The sequence below is a fragment of the Lissotriton vulgaris genome, chromosome 4_1 (assembly GCF_964263255.1).
Source record: "Lissotriton vulgaris chromosome 4_1, aLisVul1.2, whole genome shotgun sequence".
Taxonomy (NCBI): Eukaryota; Metazoa; Chordata; class Amphibia; order Caudata; family Salamandridae; genus Lissotriton; species Lissotriton vulgaris.
Window position 1 is genome coordinate 479,116,463 of NC_141691.1, and position 17,783 is coordinate 479,134,245.

At 45.4% G+C, this 17,783-nt stretch overlaps 1 protein-coding gene across 3 annotated transcripts in view; it reads left to right on the forward strand.

Annotated features, from left to right (window-relative positions):
* ARL13A (ARF like GTPase 13A) overlaps positions 1 to 17,783 on the forward strand; it is a 260,804-nt gene that overhangs the window by 112,951 nt on the left and 130,070 nt on the right. For all 3 annotated transcript variants that reach the window (XM_086966790.1, XM_086966792.1, XM_086966793.1), the window contains exons 4-5: positions 7,140 to 7,389; positions 14,544 to 14,649. In XM_086966790.1, the coding sequence (XP_086822916.1) occupies positions 7,140 to 7,389; positions 14,544 to 14,649 (356 nt within the window). The remainder of the gene's footprint in view (positions 1 to 7,139; positions 7,390 to 14,543; positions 14,650 to 17,783) is intronic.

The window sequence follows — 17,783 nt, forward strand, 5'->3', positions numbered from 1 at the left end:
CCCTTCGTTGAAATAGTACTGTTTTATTTAGAAGATAGTGAGTGCTCGGTCTGTTACTGCACATATGTTGCTTGTACGGCCATCTCTAAATGTTCACTGCAAAGGAGCAGAGAGGGTTGGCGGATTATGGAGCAGACAGCTCATGAAAGCCTCTTCTCCCATAGGATTGAAGCTAAATGGTTTAAAGAGCATTATCGTACCGCCTCAAATTAACTTAGCAGAGGCAAGCCAGGTCTGTATATCCCTGCATTGAAACCGGTGTTGTTTGTTTTTCAGATTACGTCATCGAGTCTGACAGAAACAGTCCGGCGTTCTGAATTCTCGGGGTCCTAAAGATCTGCTTGCAGCCAGGGGCTCTAAGCTCATGGCGGCCCTGGCCAGGGAGCGTAGGAAGGGGGCCCCGGAAGAGGTGGTCCGGGCGGGGCGGAGCGCGGAGGCCAGTGAAGAGGGGGGGGGGGGTCAGGGTGTTTGGAAGTGGAACAGAGCCGGAGGCCACCAAATCCCTGCCTGGGACTGCCACGCAAATATGTATGCATATTCAGAAGATTATTATATTAAGGATTTATATTGGCGTGGTGGCCCCTGGGGTTTGGTGGCCCTGTGCAGGTGCACAGCTTGCACATGCCTAAGGCTGCCCCTGTTGCAGCCGCCGGCTTTCTTGCTGGTAGCGCCCGCTGCCAGTCACTATGCTTGTTGGCGCCCCCCAGGTGCCTCCTTCTCCACGGATTCCCACTGCATGGTGCACGTGCTTTGCAGCATAAACGCTTGCGCAACTTTATGATGAGTCAAAACTTCCACGAGACAAAACTCCATCACTCTCCAGCAGCTCCATTCATCAACAGTTATCTTGACATTTGTGTTATTGCTGGGAAATTGCTGGAGGCTAGGACCTCTGCAGCAGGTGATTTTAGTTCCATAAAATATTTGAGACCAACCCCGTCCCACCCCATTACCCCATCAAACGGACTCTCCCACAAAAGGAGCCCCCATCATTTTGTATGCAGATTTGGACTTGGTAATGCTGGTTCCACATGTTAGACCACAATTCCTGGAGAAATGCCCCAGATAGCCAGATTTACATATGGAAATATACCGACTAGAATTGCTACTTCAGCAACATGGTAAATGTAAATGTAGTAGTATTTGTATAGCGCCCGAATCGACCCCCAAAGGGGTATCTCAGGTGGCTTTTTCCCTGTGAAGTGCCCACTCCTGGGCACCCCCAAGGTGAAGCCAGGCATCCTAGCGTTGTCGGGGCCGTTGTGGATATTAGGCAAGCTATTGCCCAGAGTGGGACCCATGATTAGAATAGGTACCAAGGCGAGAATTATCAAGTCCACGGAAATTGAGCCCAAGACCCGCTGAGGTGGAAATTGAACCTTGGTCCCAAGCTAGACCTCTGCATCATTGTCTGCTGCTCTAACCATTGAGCCACACTTTTCCACTGGTACCTCACACCTAAAGCCGGCCCACTCTTAGGGCCTGTAGTATCTACTTTGGAGACTGGAGTGGACAGCCTAGAGGAGGCAAAGGCAGGGCTTTAAGTGGGATGAAAAAACTGGGGGAGGTCTATCAAAGGGGCCTGGCCAATGTAAATAAGGGCATGGCTTAAAAACACATAAGCTAAAAATCTGTGTTCAGCATAGTATGCCTCCCTGACTTGTATTTTGCTGTTTCTGTCATTGCATCCAGATATACCTACAAGAAGTCAGGACTATTAGCTTTGTCAATTGTTGTTAGTTGCAAAGGATAAATATGCAGCAACTATGGCTTGTATTTAATATTGAAAAAGCTTCCACTTAAAACCCTGGTGACACCACGACAATGGTCTTATCTGCATTTAAAGTACAGAAGAGCCACCTGCTGCAGACTCCTGGGTACTGCAGCCTTTATCACGATAGTAGTTCTTTCTCTGTTCGACATCAACGAATAACGTAAGAAGCAGCAAAAAATACACCTTAGGCCGGGTGTTGCTTGCTAACCCTCAGCACATCTGACAATCTGCTCCGTGGCAGTAAGGGACAGATGGGAGACCCCTCCCCTTTAGACATAGGCCCCAGGTATATTATATACACGGCCCTACTTCCCAAATGCCATGAGTGCCCCACATGCAGCATAAAAAGTTCAAAAAACAAATGTATGCGGGTGATCGATCCTGCGTTGATCATCTCTAGGTAATTTTTCGAACCTTTTCTGAGCAGTATGCAGTGCTTTAAATGGGCCGGTACTCACCGGTACTGAGTACCGGCACTTCTCATTTTTATCATGCTAAGTACCGGCACTTCTCTACTGCCAAGGAGAGTACCAGTACTCAAGGTCGAATTGATAAGGTGGGCACTGGCCAGTGCCAAGGGCCAACTGTTTTCCTCCTGATTATTTTAGCAGTAGGTTTGCCGTTTGTCTGTGTCATTCAGCTGTGGCAAGCGGCACGATGGAACCTGAGCGGCCTGCCGGATGCCTGCTACTGCGGCAAGAGAACCTCTGCTCCCTCCCTCCCCACCTGGATAGAAGTTCCCGTTGTCTTCAACAGCCCCCTGCCGAGCCTCCCTGCTGGGACGTCTTGTTAGATGGTGTATGGGACATTTTCTACCTGGGGCGCAGTGATGTGTGCAGACTGAATGTGTGTGGAGGGGAGTGCGGGGAGAACCTGCCCAGGAGTGGCCTCTAGGGGAACCCAGGTAACAAGGGCCATTTTCACCCCTTGGCCTCTCACTGGGTCTGGCTGTCTTTCCCCTGACTCGCTTGCCCCTTCTAATCCACAATACCCCGCCCGCCCGCTGTGACATTGAGTGTATAATGGGCGGGGATGAGATGGTGGGGATTATCTAGGCGACTCTCTCGTGCCCAGGTGAGGTGAGAAGTGATGTACTGACCTTCCCATCAGAAGCCAGTGTTGTCCCCTGACCTCTACTCTGCTGGACGCTGCACATGTTCACGAACCACCAGTGCTCACTGTCTGCCACGGAAAGCTTCCCGACCGTGGGGCCTTCTGCCGAGGGGAGAAGACAGATAATGGGGTGAGAGAAAGGTGAAGAGTGAAGGGACAGATATAGAAGAAGCAGAGAAGAGTTTAAAGGGGAAAAAGATAGAAGAGGTAAGCACAGATAGAGATGGGAAAGCGATTGAGTAAGCTATGGAAACAGTAAGAGAGGCACGGAGAAATAGAGAGAGTGATGGTAGAGAATGATCGGATACAATTTGAGTGAAGAAAGAGGTACTGAGTTAGATACAAATGGGAGAGAAGTGAAGGGGGATCGAGAGGGTAGAGATGTGAAGACTGGAAGAGAGTGTTTGTCTGCTTTTTTGTGCCTGAGATAAAATGAAATCAGAGTGGAAGAGAATCGGGTCACTCAGGAGGTATTTAAAAAGAAATCCGTGGAATACTTGTTTTGGTGTATGTTGTGCACTCTTGAATACAAAAGGATTGCGCCAAATGCAAGAAAGTAGGAACAGTATGACATTAAAAAGCTTCAACTTTTATAAAACAAGGAAATATTAACATGTGGTGTTTGACATTCATTTTGTGTAATGAGTTAGCACATTTTATTTATTTTCAGACATTTCGCTCATGTTTTGGTATGTCCTGCAACTGGTGTAAATGCCCTTCTCTGCACATATGAAAAGTTTGATGCAACTATTAAGGGCAAAATTAATACTCAACAGAAGTGTTTTTGTATCAACATGTCTCACCCCGCCACTAACCCCGCCCACTGCCACGGCCCTAGCTCAATTTAATGAATACCTGCACTTATTTTTTTCCATTTAAAGCACTGGCAGTATGTCTGCAGTACTGTGGACAAGTCAGCTCGCCTTTATTTGATTTAAACACGGGTCATATCGCAAATCCTTTTCTTCAAGTTAATAATATCCAATCTATTTTATTATTATGCATTAACACGTTTATAGGAGCATGTCCTTGTGGAATAAAAACATAGGGGCATATTATCAAGAAAGGGCCGTACATTATCGCCCCTTTTATCGGCAGGAAACTGCAAATAAATCGGCGATAATGTAACGCCCTTTCTTGATAATATGCCCCATAGATTCCTTTCTAATTTTACTATATAGTAGTAATCAATAAACGTTTCAATGAAATAGGTAATAACAGAAGGCATAACATAAACATACCAACATGTGCAAATATGCAACACATTCAAGATCAGCAGATGAGTTTTCTGCTGGATTTTTCTTTCAAATGTTCTCTCACGAGCCACTGTGAGTCATTAATCTTAGCTCGAGTTGGGGCGCGGGGGGGGGGGGGGGGGGGGGGGGGGGATTATGCGCTCCACAGTTCCTCTCACCTGCGGGGGGTGGGGGTCGGATCCCCGCCTCTTTTCTTGTGCAGGAACGGCTCGGACAGAGACTCCACCGGATGGAGTGAGCAAAGATGCCGCCCGGGTGCGGAATGTAGGGTCAGGCACCTCACATACTTGGCCCATGGCCCCGGACTCTCGGTATAAATAGTACATATCTTATTGCTAAACGAGTTTCTGCCTGAACAAACAGTCCCATCTATGTCTAGAGTCCTTCCAAAGTTCAGCGCCCTCTATGGATATGGTATGGAGTTTTAAACAGACCGCAGCAAAAACATCACAAAACATAGACAGGGTAAATATCTGTCAGTGAATATAGGTTTACTATACGTAACAAATATGTACTTAACCAAGATGTATCTTGAAGGTACGAAGACGTGGAGTTCAGAATAGTACATTTATACTTACTGGTAAATACCTAGCTTATCAATATTTTAGTTATCGATATTTTTTTCGTTATGGTATTCTTGTAGCTCGATATTTCTGTAGCCAATATTCTGACATACAACCCCGACAGGGCCTCATGCAACAGAATTTGTCAGCCATGTAAACATGCAAATTGGCCCACAGGCTGCAAACACAGCTGCCCTCGCCCAATGAGCACACACAGCCCTTTACAGGGAGCAGATGCTTTTCATGCGGTGGATACATCTATTACTCCACAGACCAGTGTCTCTGAAATTCCGTCTACACTGGCACTGCTGGAGGGATATCATTCATTTCAGCGTATAATAAGCACATTTTGCCGCCAAAGAATTGATTATTCATAGAATATAAATCTATACGAAGTAGATCTGGAAGAGAATGTACTGGATCAATGCACAAAACCCATTAGATTCTTGTTGTATTTGGTTAACCAGTTAAATGGATATGAGGCTTGCCTGTCAGTTAGAGCTGATGGTCTTGGAATTGGATAACCAGGGGCTCAATTCCCAGCATCGTTTTAACACCCTGTGATTCTGGGCAAACCTCATAATCTCCCTGTGCCTAAAAAAAGAAGAATAAAACGGTGTAGCAGCTGGTGCTCTTGTAAAGTGCTCTATTTCCTTAGGGCCAGTTTTGAGCTGTAAAAACTGCAAACAATGAAAGATGGACTTTAATTCAACAATCATTGCCCGTTGTGTTTTACAAGCATCAGATATAGAGGTATGAGCTTCATTATACAGCGGTGGTCGTTTTTTATAAGTTCTTTACTATGTATTGTGGTTTATGACTATTTTTAACAAAGCAATTTCCAGGATGACACATTTTTCTTTTAACAAGACTCAAAACATAATTGTAAGAGTGCAAAAAAATGATACATATCTGTAAGAAAATGTACTTAGTTGCATATTTTTCAGCTTGCTTTTCATTTCTTTTTATTGCCCATACAATTATGCGTTATGGCATTCCCTAGCATCTCTTTGACGTTTCTAAATATAGAACAACTGGTAATCTGGCTGGCGTGTTGTGGAATTACTCTTAATTTACAAACAATCATCAAGAACCAATAATGAGTCAAGGTTACAAATGGCCAATATATAGGGGATGGGAGCGGCGGGAGAATCTTTTGACCTGAGTTCAGTACACTGACTATGTTCTGTTGGCTAGGGTAAGCTGAACGAAGAGCATAGGGGTTAAGACTTTTTAAATTTCATTCACCTATTGCTAGGGGTATGAACTATGAAAGATCATCACATCAGTGTCCGACTCATGAAAACGGATGACGTGGGATTTAAAATGTTGACAAAAAAGGCTTATTAAAATAAAAAGTGTCCAAGTATTGAAGTAGAAGCGACACAAAAGTGCCATGGATTCTAATGAAAACGAGAACAAGCATTGGTAAAGCGAATTGGTCTGACTTGTATTTACAAACCACGGCTATTGGATCTGCCAGTTCTTTAGTACTGGAGAAAGCTGTCAGGTGGACTTAGCAGCAGCAGCTCCTAGCAGCAGGTCAGAAGAGTGCAGGGCATGCTCACTGTGAGAGCAGTGTCCCGACTGCAGGTGGGAAGAGTTATAAGGTGCACTCACAGTGTAAGGAGCATCCTGGCAGCTGGGGACAAGAGCCAGCGTCTCTGCCTGGTGGAAGGATCCGCCAGGCAGGGAGTAAAGCAGAGCGGCCAGGAACACAGAAGGAGCAGTGAGTTGGCCGCAAGGGAAAGGAGAGGTAACATATCTAATATCTGACGAGTCACTACTTTTCAGAAAAAAATATTGAATGCGAGATGATAGTCCATAATTTTCATATCTGAAATTGTTTTTCATGCATCGCAAAGGAGGGGAAGCATACAACCAAACAGCCAATTGAAATATGGCTAACCCAAGATGTGGTTGACAATGTTTCACGCCAACAGCAGAAGCGTCTTGACCAGTGAAGCAAATGAGTGAAAGAGGCTGGCTCAAAGTCCAGTACATGTGTATATTATGTGCTTTTTGAAAAACCAAAGGCACTGATAAATGCCAGACCTAAATATGGGCCCATTGGCCCTTGGTTGGGTAGTAAGAGGCACTAGTAATTGGGGTGAACTGTTACCCCCCCCCCCCCCCCCCCCCCCCCATAACCATAGGCCCTGGAGCCAATGCAGCTGCAAACCTGGTGCTAGCTATGCCCCAGCTGGTACCAAAGTGACACAGCTTTAGGGTGTGAGAAAGCTATAGTCCTGTATCGCAACTGCTGCAGGATTCTAGCAGTTCTTCTTACGCTCGATAGACAAACATGTGCTTTAAAAAACAAAAAGAGCCCGCGAACAAACACCTCATCAGAGGTGCTTGGTCATACGCATGTATTGCATGGAACCCATTCCTTTTACTTATCTGCATCTTCTTACTTTTGTCCCTTTGCAGCTTGCTCTTGTGAGACCACCTCTACAGTAGACCCCCTGAAGACGGAGCTCCGAGTGGAAAGATTTGATGTCACGCTGGTCGATCTGGCTGGAGGGCAGCGTTTCAGAGGGACGTGGCGTAACTTCTATACCGAGGCTCATGGCATTATTTATGTGGTTGATTCCAGTGACTTGGAGAGGGTTGAAGAAGCCAAATGGATACTGGCCAGTGTCCTCTGCCATCCCAAGATATCTGGGAAGCCACTACTTTTGTAAGGATCAATCTGCTATTGAATTTCTATATCCCTCTATGTTCATGTGATCAGGCTGTGGTAGGGATTTAATGTGCTTTGGAGTGCACATGTTTGGGACAATATGAGTTTTATCAAAGGTAACATGAAAGAGAAAATAAAAGCCTGTAGAACAAATTACTTATCTTCAGTAACACCTTATCAAGTAGAGATGCTACGTAGCCGCCGACTCCTTACCTTAGAACTATCCCCAGGCAATAGACTGGATCCGGAACCTTTTCGTGAGCAGTACTCCTGCGTGACGGTATGTGATGTTGTTCGTCTCTGCGTGGTAACATTGGTGGGGATCATGCTGGAAGTGACATGTGCTGTGCCTAGAGAGGCAACAACCTAGTGCGCTGACCTCAGTTTTTTTTCGTGACTTTCCATGCCAGGAGCACAGAACCATGAAGAACCCCTACCACTGGGGTGGAAAACTAGGGGACAGAAAGGGGAACAGCTTTGACCCAAGAAATCTGTCGCAGAGTGGGGAAGATGGATGGCTCAGTAAGGAATCTGCAGTGAGATAGAGCTTCTACCAGATAAGGTGTTACAGAAGGTAAGTAACTTGTTAACCTGATAGAGACTTCTAAACGTAGATTCCTTACCTTAGGATAGATACCCAAGTAATACCTTCCAGGAGTTGGGTCTGCAAACCTAATTTAAACCAGAAAGTAATGTAGGACCAAACGACCAAAGTGTCCATCCAGAAAGACGTGACTGTCCTGGCAGTAGTGCTTGGTGAATGTGAGCAGCGAGGCCTACATTGCTGCCTGGAAGATGTCCAGGACCAGATCTCCATGTGCCAATGCAGCGGTCGCAGCCTTTGCTCTGGTAGAATGAGCAGCAAAACCCTCTGGGTGTTGCTTCTTGGCTACTGTGCAGCAGATTTTAATGCAGAGGATGATCCATCTGGAGATGGTCTGTTTCTGCACTGCTTCCCTTCCTTGGTTCCGAAATACCCCACGAAGACTTGATCATCCACCCAGAATGGTTGTGGGAGGTCAAGGTAGAACCACAACCTTCTTTTGTGGTCCAGCCAGGGGAGTCTCTCCTCTTCCTTAGGGAGATGAGACAGAACGTAAAAGGTAGGCAAAGTGATGGACTGGCCTACTTGGAATGGGATGACTAACTTCGGCAAAAAGGATGTTCGAGTCCAAAGGATCAGTTTTTGGGTGAAAAAGAAGATTTAGGGAGGGTGGGAAGACAAAACCTTTAGCTGACTGTTTCTCAAGGCAGAAGTAATTGCCACCAGAAATGCTGGTTTGATGGCAAGGAGCTTAAGAGGACAAGAATGAAGCAACTCAAAGAACATTAATAAAGTAAGAACCAAAGTAAGGTCCCATTGAAGCATAATAAAGGGAGATAAGGGAAACATGCTTTAAACCTTTAAGGAACCCATTTACAATAGGAGACGTGTAGAGAGAGGGCTGGTCTGGCAGCTGCAGAAAGGAGGAGATCACAGTTAAATAACCCTGCTAGGTTCCCATTGCAAAGCCCCGCTGGGCTAGAGTAGGGATAAAGCAAATGAACATGGGAAAGGAAAATAGATATGGAATCAACTTGTTTCTCAGCACACCATGTCACAAATGTATTCCAACAGCCGGAGTATAGCGTCTTGGTTGAGGGACGCTGGGCATAGATAACATTTCAGACTTTGGGCGGATGGTCGAAAGCCGTCAACTGTTGCCACTCAATCCCCATGCATGAAGGCGGAGCGTTGACAGGTTCGGGTGGAGAATCCTCCCCTGCTGCTTTGCCAGAAGATCCTCCAGAAGATGCAGCCTGATGGCCATACGCAACAGGTCAGGTACTAAACTCTCTGAGCCCAGTCAGGAGCAACAAGGATGACTTGGGCCAGGTCAATCCTGATCTTCTTGAGAATTCTGTGCAGGAGTGGTATGGGTGGAAAGGCATGCAGAAGACCTGAGCTCCACTCGAGATGCAAAGCGTCTATGAGTGAAATCCGCCTTAAAAACTCCAGTATGTAAAACTGCTGAAATTGCAGGTTCTTAGTGATGACGAACAGATCTAACCAATACTCTACCCCCTGCTGAAAGAGACTGTGCACCACTTATGTTTGGAGACACCCTTTATATTCCACTTCACATTTTCAACTGATTTTGTCCCCCCTGACATTCAGATAGCCCACCTAGTGTTGAACCACCAATGATATGCCCTGACGTTCCAGCCCTGTCCAGAGGTGCCGGGCATCTTGATAAAGGGTCCACAACCCCACCTGCACTGTTTGTTACAATACCACATGGCAGTGTTGTTGTCCATGAACACATGCACTATATTTCCCTTGATGGAGGGTAGAAAGGCTTTTAATGCCAGCTAGATCGCTCGTAGCTCCATTAGGTTGATGTGGAGTCCAGCTTCCACTGGAGTCCAGAGGCCTATGCTCTCCACCTCTCCCAGATGACCGCCCCATCCCAGAAGTGATGTATCTGTCACTACTGTCGGATCTAGTTGTGGTAGGGAGACAGGTCTGCCACTGACCCAATTGCTGTTTGTTAACCACCACTGCATATCTTTTTTCAATTCCCCCTGAGATCTGGACAGTGTCGGAAAGATTCCCCAGATACTGTGCCCACTAGAACTTCAGGTCCTACTGCAGAGCCTACATATGCCAACAGGATGTGTCATAAGCAGGATACAAGGGGCCACAAGGCCCAGAAGCCCCAGAGTAAGTCTCACTGAAACCCAGGATAAAGACTGAAACATCAATATCAGAACCTGAATTTCCTGGACTCACGGTTTGAGAACATAAGCCCAAAACTGCATTATGTCCAGGACAGCTCGAATGAAAGGTAGCACCGGCGAAGGGGTCAGGTGTGGCTTCGACGCATTGATAGCGAACTCCAGAAAATGCAGGAGGTCTGCTGTAGTCACTGGTAGGACACAACTGCCTGTGACATGCCCACCTTCAACAGTCAGTCATCAAGATAGGGAAAGACTGTCACCCCTGATCTCCACAGATGGGCTACAACCACTGCCAACACCTTGGTAAGCATCCAAGGGGTGCTGGTAAGGCCATAGGGTAGCACTGCAAACTGAAAGTTCTTGTGGCCTACCGTGAATCGCAGGTAATGTCTGTGGGAGGCACAATGGGGATGTGGAAATAACGATCCTGCAAGTCCACACTACTATATATTCTCCTGGGTCCAGTATAGACAAGACTTGTGCAAGGGTGAGCATTTTGAATTTCTCCTTTTTATGGGAGAAATTGAAGCACCAAAGCACTGAGTCTGCCTTATCTCCAAAGATACAGGGGCCATCAAAGTGCATGTCCACAAGTGAAGTTTGGATATACCCTGAAAAGTCAGTTGTCCTCAGCCAGCTGTGGTGCCGTAAGGCCACAGATTAAGAAACTGCTCTGCCTAGCGAGTCGATCGTGGCCAGGCCACATTTGATTGTCAACTTTGCTGCATCTCTCCCATCAGCCTTAGCTTGGGAGAGTATTTCCAGGCGCCTCCTCTGGGACCACAGGCAGCACCTGCGCAACTGAAACCCAAAGGGAATGTGTATAACAGCCTAAAAGGCCTGCAGTGTTCACAAACCACAATGCCAAACTGGCAGAAGGATAATAAAAATCCCCTAAGGTGTCCTGCCTTTTGGATTTCCTATTCGGTGGGGCAGTAGGGAATGCGTCAGGATTTACCCAGAAAGTGGAGGCTTGGACCACCACGGTCTCTGATGTGGGGTCTCAGATGTGGGGTGTTGAGTGAGGAAAGAGGGTTTCCCTGGAGTAGGGCGATGGCAGCAGGCAATTGTCCTGTCCACAGGAGCCCCTGTGCAGGGGTTGGACCAGACCCCAAGCATGTCATCTATCAGGGCTTCATTAAATGAGAAGAGCGGTTCTAAAGGGAGGACTCCCCGGTGAAGCACCTCTGTCAAGACGTTTGTCTTGTCTGCCATGGAGGGCAACAGAAGGTCAAGGGCCTACCTCCCTCCACACCACCATAGCCAGATGTGGCACCCTCCTCCGTCACCATGGTAGGAGGAGAGACCAAGCCAGTATCTGGAGAGGTGTTCAGTCTATTGACATCCGCCAATTTTTCACACCAGTCCTTATTTAGGTCTAGGGACAGGTATTCTTTAGGGACCGGTGGCCCTTCCCAATCTTCCCCTAGTCCTAGCTCATAAGATTAGGGCTAAGACTCTGGCCGAAAGGGAATGGCTCCAGTAGGCGTCAGAAGACACCGCTCCGGCTACATGTTGGGGATTAGAATGGGGATGGCGGCAACCGGACTATCCACAGAGGGACTGGCGTCAGGGAAGGTTAAGGTGGTATGACCGGCGGCAGTTCGGATCCATCTGTAGATCCAAGGGCATCGAGGGGGACCCGCTGGTGGAGAATCAGTAGGGGCCCCATCTGAAGCCATTGGGCCCAAATGCACTCCAACAGGAACAGGCCACCCATATAGGAGGTGCATGGCCTCATAGAATTCTTGGAGATGGACAGGGGTCACTCCGGGAAACTCAGGGACACGCATACACAGCCCAGGTGCAGGTCAAACCATGGAACCGGCCCTCGGGTGATGACACTCCATCGTCTCGTCAGATGACTTTGATGGACGGGGTCAAGTCAAAGACCTCTTTGAGTTCATGTTCTTTTTCTTTTTGTGGAACTTATCGGAGTGGGACAACTTTGACTGCGATGAAGATCTATGGCCGTGCGACTGATCCCAGAACCTTCCACTCGAATGGGAGCAAGACTATTGTGGCATCACACGTCGAGCACCAAGGAGCTTGAGGGATCGCTCCCTCAAATCCTTGGGGTGCATGGTGCGGCAGTAGACCCATGTCTTGGCATTGTAGTTGCTCTCAAGGCACCAGAGCAGGAACAAATGATACCACCTACCGGCGCACAGGGTTACTGCTCACAAAAAGTTTCTGGATCTAGTCTGATGCCCGGGGATAATTCTAAGGTAAGGATTCTGTGGCTAGAAGTCTCTATCAGTTATCAAAGTTTCTTTAATGAATAAACAAGTATTGGCAAATCCAATAGGTCTTGCCTTTAGAACCCATTGGCTTTGCCAATGGTCTTTAGCCATGCTGCACAGCGCCCCAAAAGGTTATGTACTTTAAATTAACTTCATGACATCTGGATAAGGTTATATGGGAAACAGCTGTCCATTATGATTACTGCTACTAAAACAGAGTATACAAATTTCCCCAAAAACATATTCAGATATAGCATTAGGGAAATGGAAAATTAGAGGACTGATGACGGTTGAGATATATTATTTAGCACCAGAAGTGTAGTTATGTTGAAGGACTATGCTCCTGTTCTCCTACCACTTCAACAGAGGTTTCTCCTAGACTAGATTTTCTAACTATTGACTCATACACACTAGTAATAGATAGACTATGCATCCCTACGGTTTAGAAGTCACATATATCTGAGCTATTTTCATAATTTCCACTGATGAATACGTTTCCTCTCATATACATAGCCTAAACATGTGTAAATCAGAGGGGTTCGTGAAGTAGATAAACGGGTGAAACTATGACCACAGAATGGGTAGATCACACGTCATACTTTGCACCTAGTTTTGTGAATCAGGCCATATGCATATTAAGCAACAGTACAACTATATCAGTTGGAGCAGATATAATTAGTGGTGTATTTGGCAATTTCTGATTTTGTTTGATACTGTTGCTCTTTTATAGTCTCCACATTTAGTGTGGATTATGATTTACAGAGAAGCACCCCTGGAATGATCTCATAATTCTGTCTCCTGCAATCAGTCCTGCCTCCCCGCTCCACAAATCTTTGCCAAAAAAGTATTTGGGAGTGGGAAACTTGCTTGGCGCGGGCGGGGGAGTTAGTGCAAATGAGTTTGAAGATCTTTGGTCTTAACAATGGTGTTGAGTTCTCTATGCAATGTTCCTACTCCTGTGACTGCTGCACACAATATCCTGGTCTGTATTATTATTTCAGAAGGGACATGAACTAGAGGTCCATACTGCAGTCTACATTTTGGAACTGCCCCAAGAGTGATTGTAAAAAATGCCTCTTTTTACATGTTTAGCCCCATTTTATTTTTTGACTGATGCTACTTGTTTTGACTCTGCTAACCAGATTGCTGTGCATGTGCTCGGATGCCTAAAACATGTGAATTGGCCAAATCCACATCTGGCACACTTGACTTACTTATAAGTCCCTAGAATATGTTACCCGTGTAGCCAAGGCTTGGAAGTTAACTGTCAGTAGGGAACTGCAGCACTTATTCTGTCACGTCCAGAACTGTTTCTAAGAAAAAAGGTAACTCTTCGGCCAAGACAAACCCAGTCTTTGTAACCAACTGGCAATCAACCACGGTTGGCCTTATATTTTATCTCTGCCCCGTTCTAGGGCGACCAGTCACGCACAGTTGGGATTTTTATAGTGTTGTGTATTCAACTTTTTAACTGTTTTGGAACTTCTAAATGCTTTAAATATTTTCTTAAGTTAACCCTGTCTGTTCTGTGCCATTGGTACCAGAGGATGAGCTTAGATTTAAATTGCTGAAACCTTTACTGGACCAAACAAGAATAGTGACATTATTACTTGTGGTGGTATACCATCCACCCCAACTAATAATTCACTGTGTGACACTTGATCCCTGTACGTATGGCTCAACAAGCAAATATGATGGAATAAAATGCAGAGAGTAATTACCAGTGGTTACAATTAATCCAAACATCAAATGTACTGCCTTTGGTTTTCTTGGTAAAAACAAGTTTTCCCAAGGCAAACAGCTGTCAAAAATGTGTCAGGATATGCGTATAGTGAGAATGTAATCAATACGTTGTGTTAGAAGTGGGTAAATAAGAGCAAAGGTGACTAACAGTGTAGCATACAGATGAAATAATATAAAGCATATCCATGCACAGCCTCAACCTGGAGCCTTCAGCGGGGTCTTCACCAAGGAACAACAGGGAATATAGTAATATAATTATCAGTACAGGAACACTGACCATACGCTGCAAACATTGTTATTCACAGAGATGTGTTCTAAAGCCAGAATGGGTTTGTCGCTTTCCAACGCTTAGGTGTGAGAGGATGAAATGAGTTTGGTACAGCATAACGAAGAAATATGCATACTTGATGGTCGCCTTTACCATGTTGTGTTTCTTTATTCTAGACTTGCAAACAAACAAGACAAGTCAAGCACTCTGCTCCCATCAGAGCTTATCGAGGCTCTATCCCTGGAGAAGCTGGTGAATGAGAACAAATCTTTCTGCCGTATTGTAAGTATATGGAGCAACCCTCCTGCCCACTGCAGAAACAAACTAATATGCACATGGGCTGCCCTAGACGTTTGTCAGGAGGTGGTGATATTCACATAACTCATTGCGTCATGTTCACAAGCCCCTTTCGCCACCACAGCAATGGCACTAGGGGCCTTGCCTTCTTTACAAGGCAGTGTTAAGCCACTTAACTTGGCTTAACGCTGCTTGTAAATAAGGCACCCTTTCACGCTGTGTTTAGCATGAAAGAGGACTGTGGTGGGTGTTCTACCGCAACATCCATCGATTTTGACACTGTCCCCTATTTTCAAGGGCAAGGGGAAACCTGTTCTTAAACAGGTGAAACAAGAAGAAATGCTTTAGCTCTCCTTGTTTTTCCTGTTTCCATGTGTGCTGCCTTGTGCAGCACACATAGAAACAGCAAATTGCCTATGATTGTTTATGTGCAGCAAAAGTAATGGACTGCAAGATACTGAAACACTCAGGCGCTGATTCAAAAAGGTAAAAGTACATTTTTGTGTACATTTACAATTTTTTTGATATTCACAAACTACGAGTAAGTAGTAAGTTTATGACTGCGGTAAATCCGCAATTGGGGCTGAGAACTCTGCACACAAAAAGATGGGCTTATCCTATCTATTTATGTGCGGAGTCTCCCACCCCAACTGCGGAGTCTCTACAGTCGTAAACAAGGGTTTACAGTCTTGATTCCACATCATACATCTTTGATCCACCACTGTAGACTCCTTCCTAGAGAAAACAAGTCTGAAAAGAGCAGGTTTTTTTCATATTTGTTTTCTCTCTTTCTCTTCCACTTTCCCCTTTTTCTGTCTTTCTCTCTCTTGTTCTCGGTCAAACTCAAAGATGAAATCTAAATTCCGGTTCCCAAAAATGAGTGCTGGTGTACCCTACCTGCAACCACCTTCCCATATTAAGCACTAGAAACACTATTCGAAAGTCTCTATGTATATTGTTCTTCCAATAAGACATCAGTGCACAAACCAATCGCCAAAACACATTGTATGCTTCCATCTGTAGTGATGATAACCTTCAGGTTATCTCACATAAACAAGGCAACATAGAACATCGTAGGGCATGTTAATTGAAAAGAGTTTGACAGTCATCCACCTCCGCTACATATTGTCACTTGTAAAATACTGCTTAACCTCGGACTTGTATCAAGTTGTATGGATTGGTGTGTTCTGCTGTTAAAGTATACATGCACTACTTTCTTTCATTCGTGCCTGAAGTCATAGTTTCTGGAAGTAGGTGTGTGGATGGTGCTGAAGCACTCCCAAAATAACCATGCTGGAGTTCAAAGATAAATGAGCATTAGAGAGGACTTTACATTTTGTTTTTCTCATGTCACATTTTCAGTGCACTTAAAGACATAGGTCAAATGTCAGCCTAGTCTTCTGATAAATTGCTGCTTATTCTTTTAACATGGAGATTGGTGTCTCATTTTCTTTCTCTTACTGGAAAGCATGAGGATTTTGTAAAGTGTATGTGACAATCTTGCGGGTGTGACAGGAAAGGCTGTAGGATGTGGTTTTCTTCTAAAACACTACAAATGTGAAATACCTATAAATAAACCGTACACATTTTTTAAATTATATAAACAGGAGAGTGTGAAGTGTGATGAAACAAAGATTTTAATAAGAACAAAACAGACCAGGACACTTTAGTTGGTGATGTGAAAATGATAAATATTCACTGAAGCCTGACTTCCACACATTATCATTTGTGTGTTATGTACTTTTATTAGTTTAACTGTATGTCTGTGCAAACTTAATGGCCATTTAAATGGAAAATGGGCCTTTTTAAATGATAGTGCGCTGCCACACAATGCTTTAGTAATATATTTGTGACAGTCTGCTCCTAAATGCAACACCAGCTGTATACTACGTCCTACCACTCTTCTTCTGAATAGACGTGGCTCATTTGCAACCTTTATTGTTTGTGTGGCACTTGGATTTTTCACAACCTCTGAGTTCTTTGATGTTAAATTGATGTCAGCACCACCACTCTAAAACTTGTTCAACAGTAGCAGCTGCTACGGGGCAGTAGTGGTGGGTTGGAAGGGAGGGGTTGAAAAAAGGAAAAGGAAAAAAGAAAAATCCACCTACCTGCCGGCCACCGCCTCTCCTCTATCCTTTTCAATCGACGAAGGATACAAGAAGCACCCGGCTCCCAGGCTCCCAGACTGCCCTAAGTCAATCACAACGCTGCTGTCACCAGCATGACATTTAACAACAAGGGGTGGTGATGGACAGAGTTTCTGAATTAAGCAGAATACTCTCACCTAGACAAGAGATCAGGGCTAGATCCAACACCGTTTTTTAGCTCACTGCACCATCCCAGTTCAGAACCTGGCTATATGCAAATTAGTCTGTTCCTGCCCCAGTGCATGATGGGAACAGGGCAAACCAAACTACCAAGGCAATTCTTACACTGGGAAGGAAACAAGCTCCCGGGGACCGGTTTCTGGCATTTCAGCATTCGTCGGCCCGGTTTGCTTGAATCCTGATGGTGCAATGAGCAAGGGACTCACATCTGAGTATACCCTTCCACGCTTAGGGTGGACAAAATATTTAACAACAAGGGGGGGTGATGGACAGAGTTTCTGAATTAAGCAGAATACTCACACCCAGTCAAGAGATCAGGGCTAGATCCAACAACGTTTTTTAGCTCACTGCACCATCCCAGCTCAGAACCTGGCTATATGCAAATTAGTCTGTTCCTGTCCCAGTGCATGATGGGAACAGGGCAAACCAAAGTACCAAGCCAATTCTTACACTGGGAAGGAAACAAGCTCCCGGGGACCGGTTTGTGGCATTTCAGCCGTCGTCGGCCCGGTTTGCTTGAATCCTGATGGTGCAATGAGCAAGTGACTCACATCTGAGTATACCCTTCCACGCTTAGGGTGGACAAAATATTTAGCAACAAGGGGTGGTGATGGACAGAGTTTCTGAATTAAGCAGAATACTCTCACCCAGTCAAGAGATCAGGGCTAGATCCAACACCGTTTTTTAGCTCACTGCACCATCCCAGCTCAGAACATGGCTATATACAAATTAGTCTGTTCCTGTCCCAGTGCATGATGGGAACAGGGCAAACCAAACGTCACCAGCATG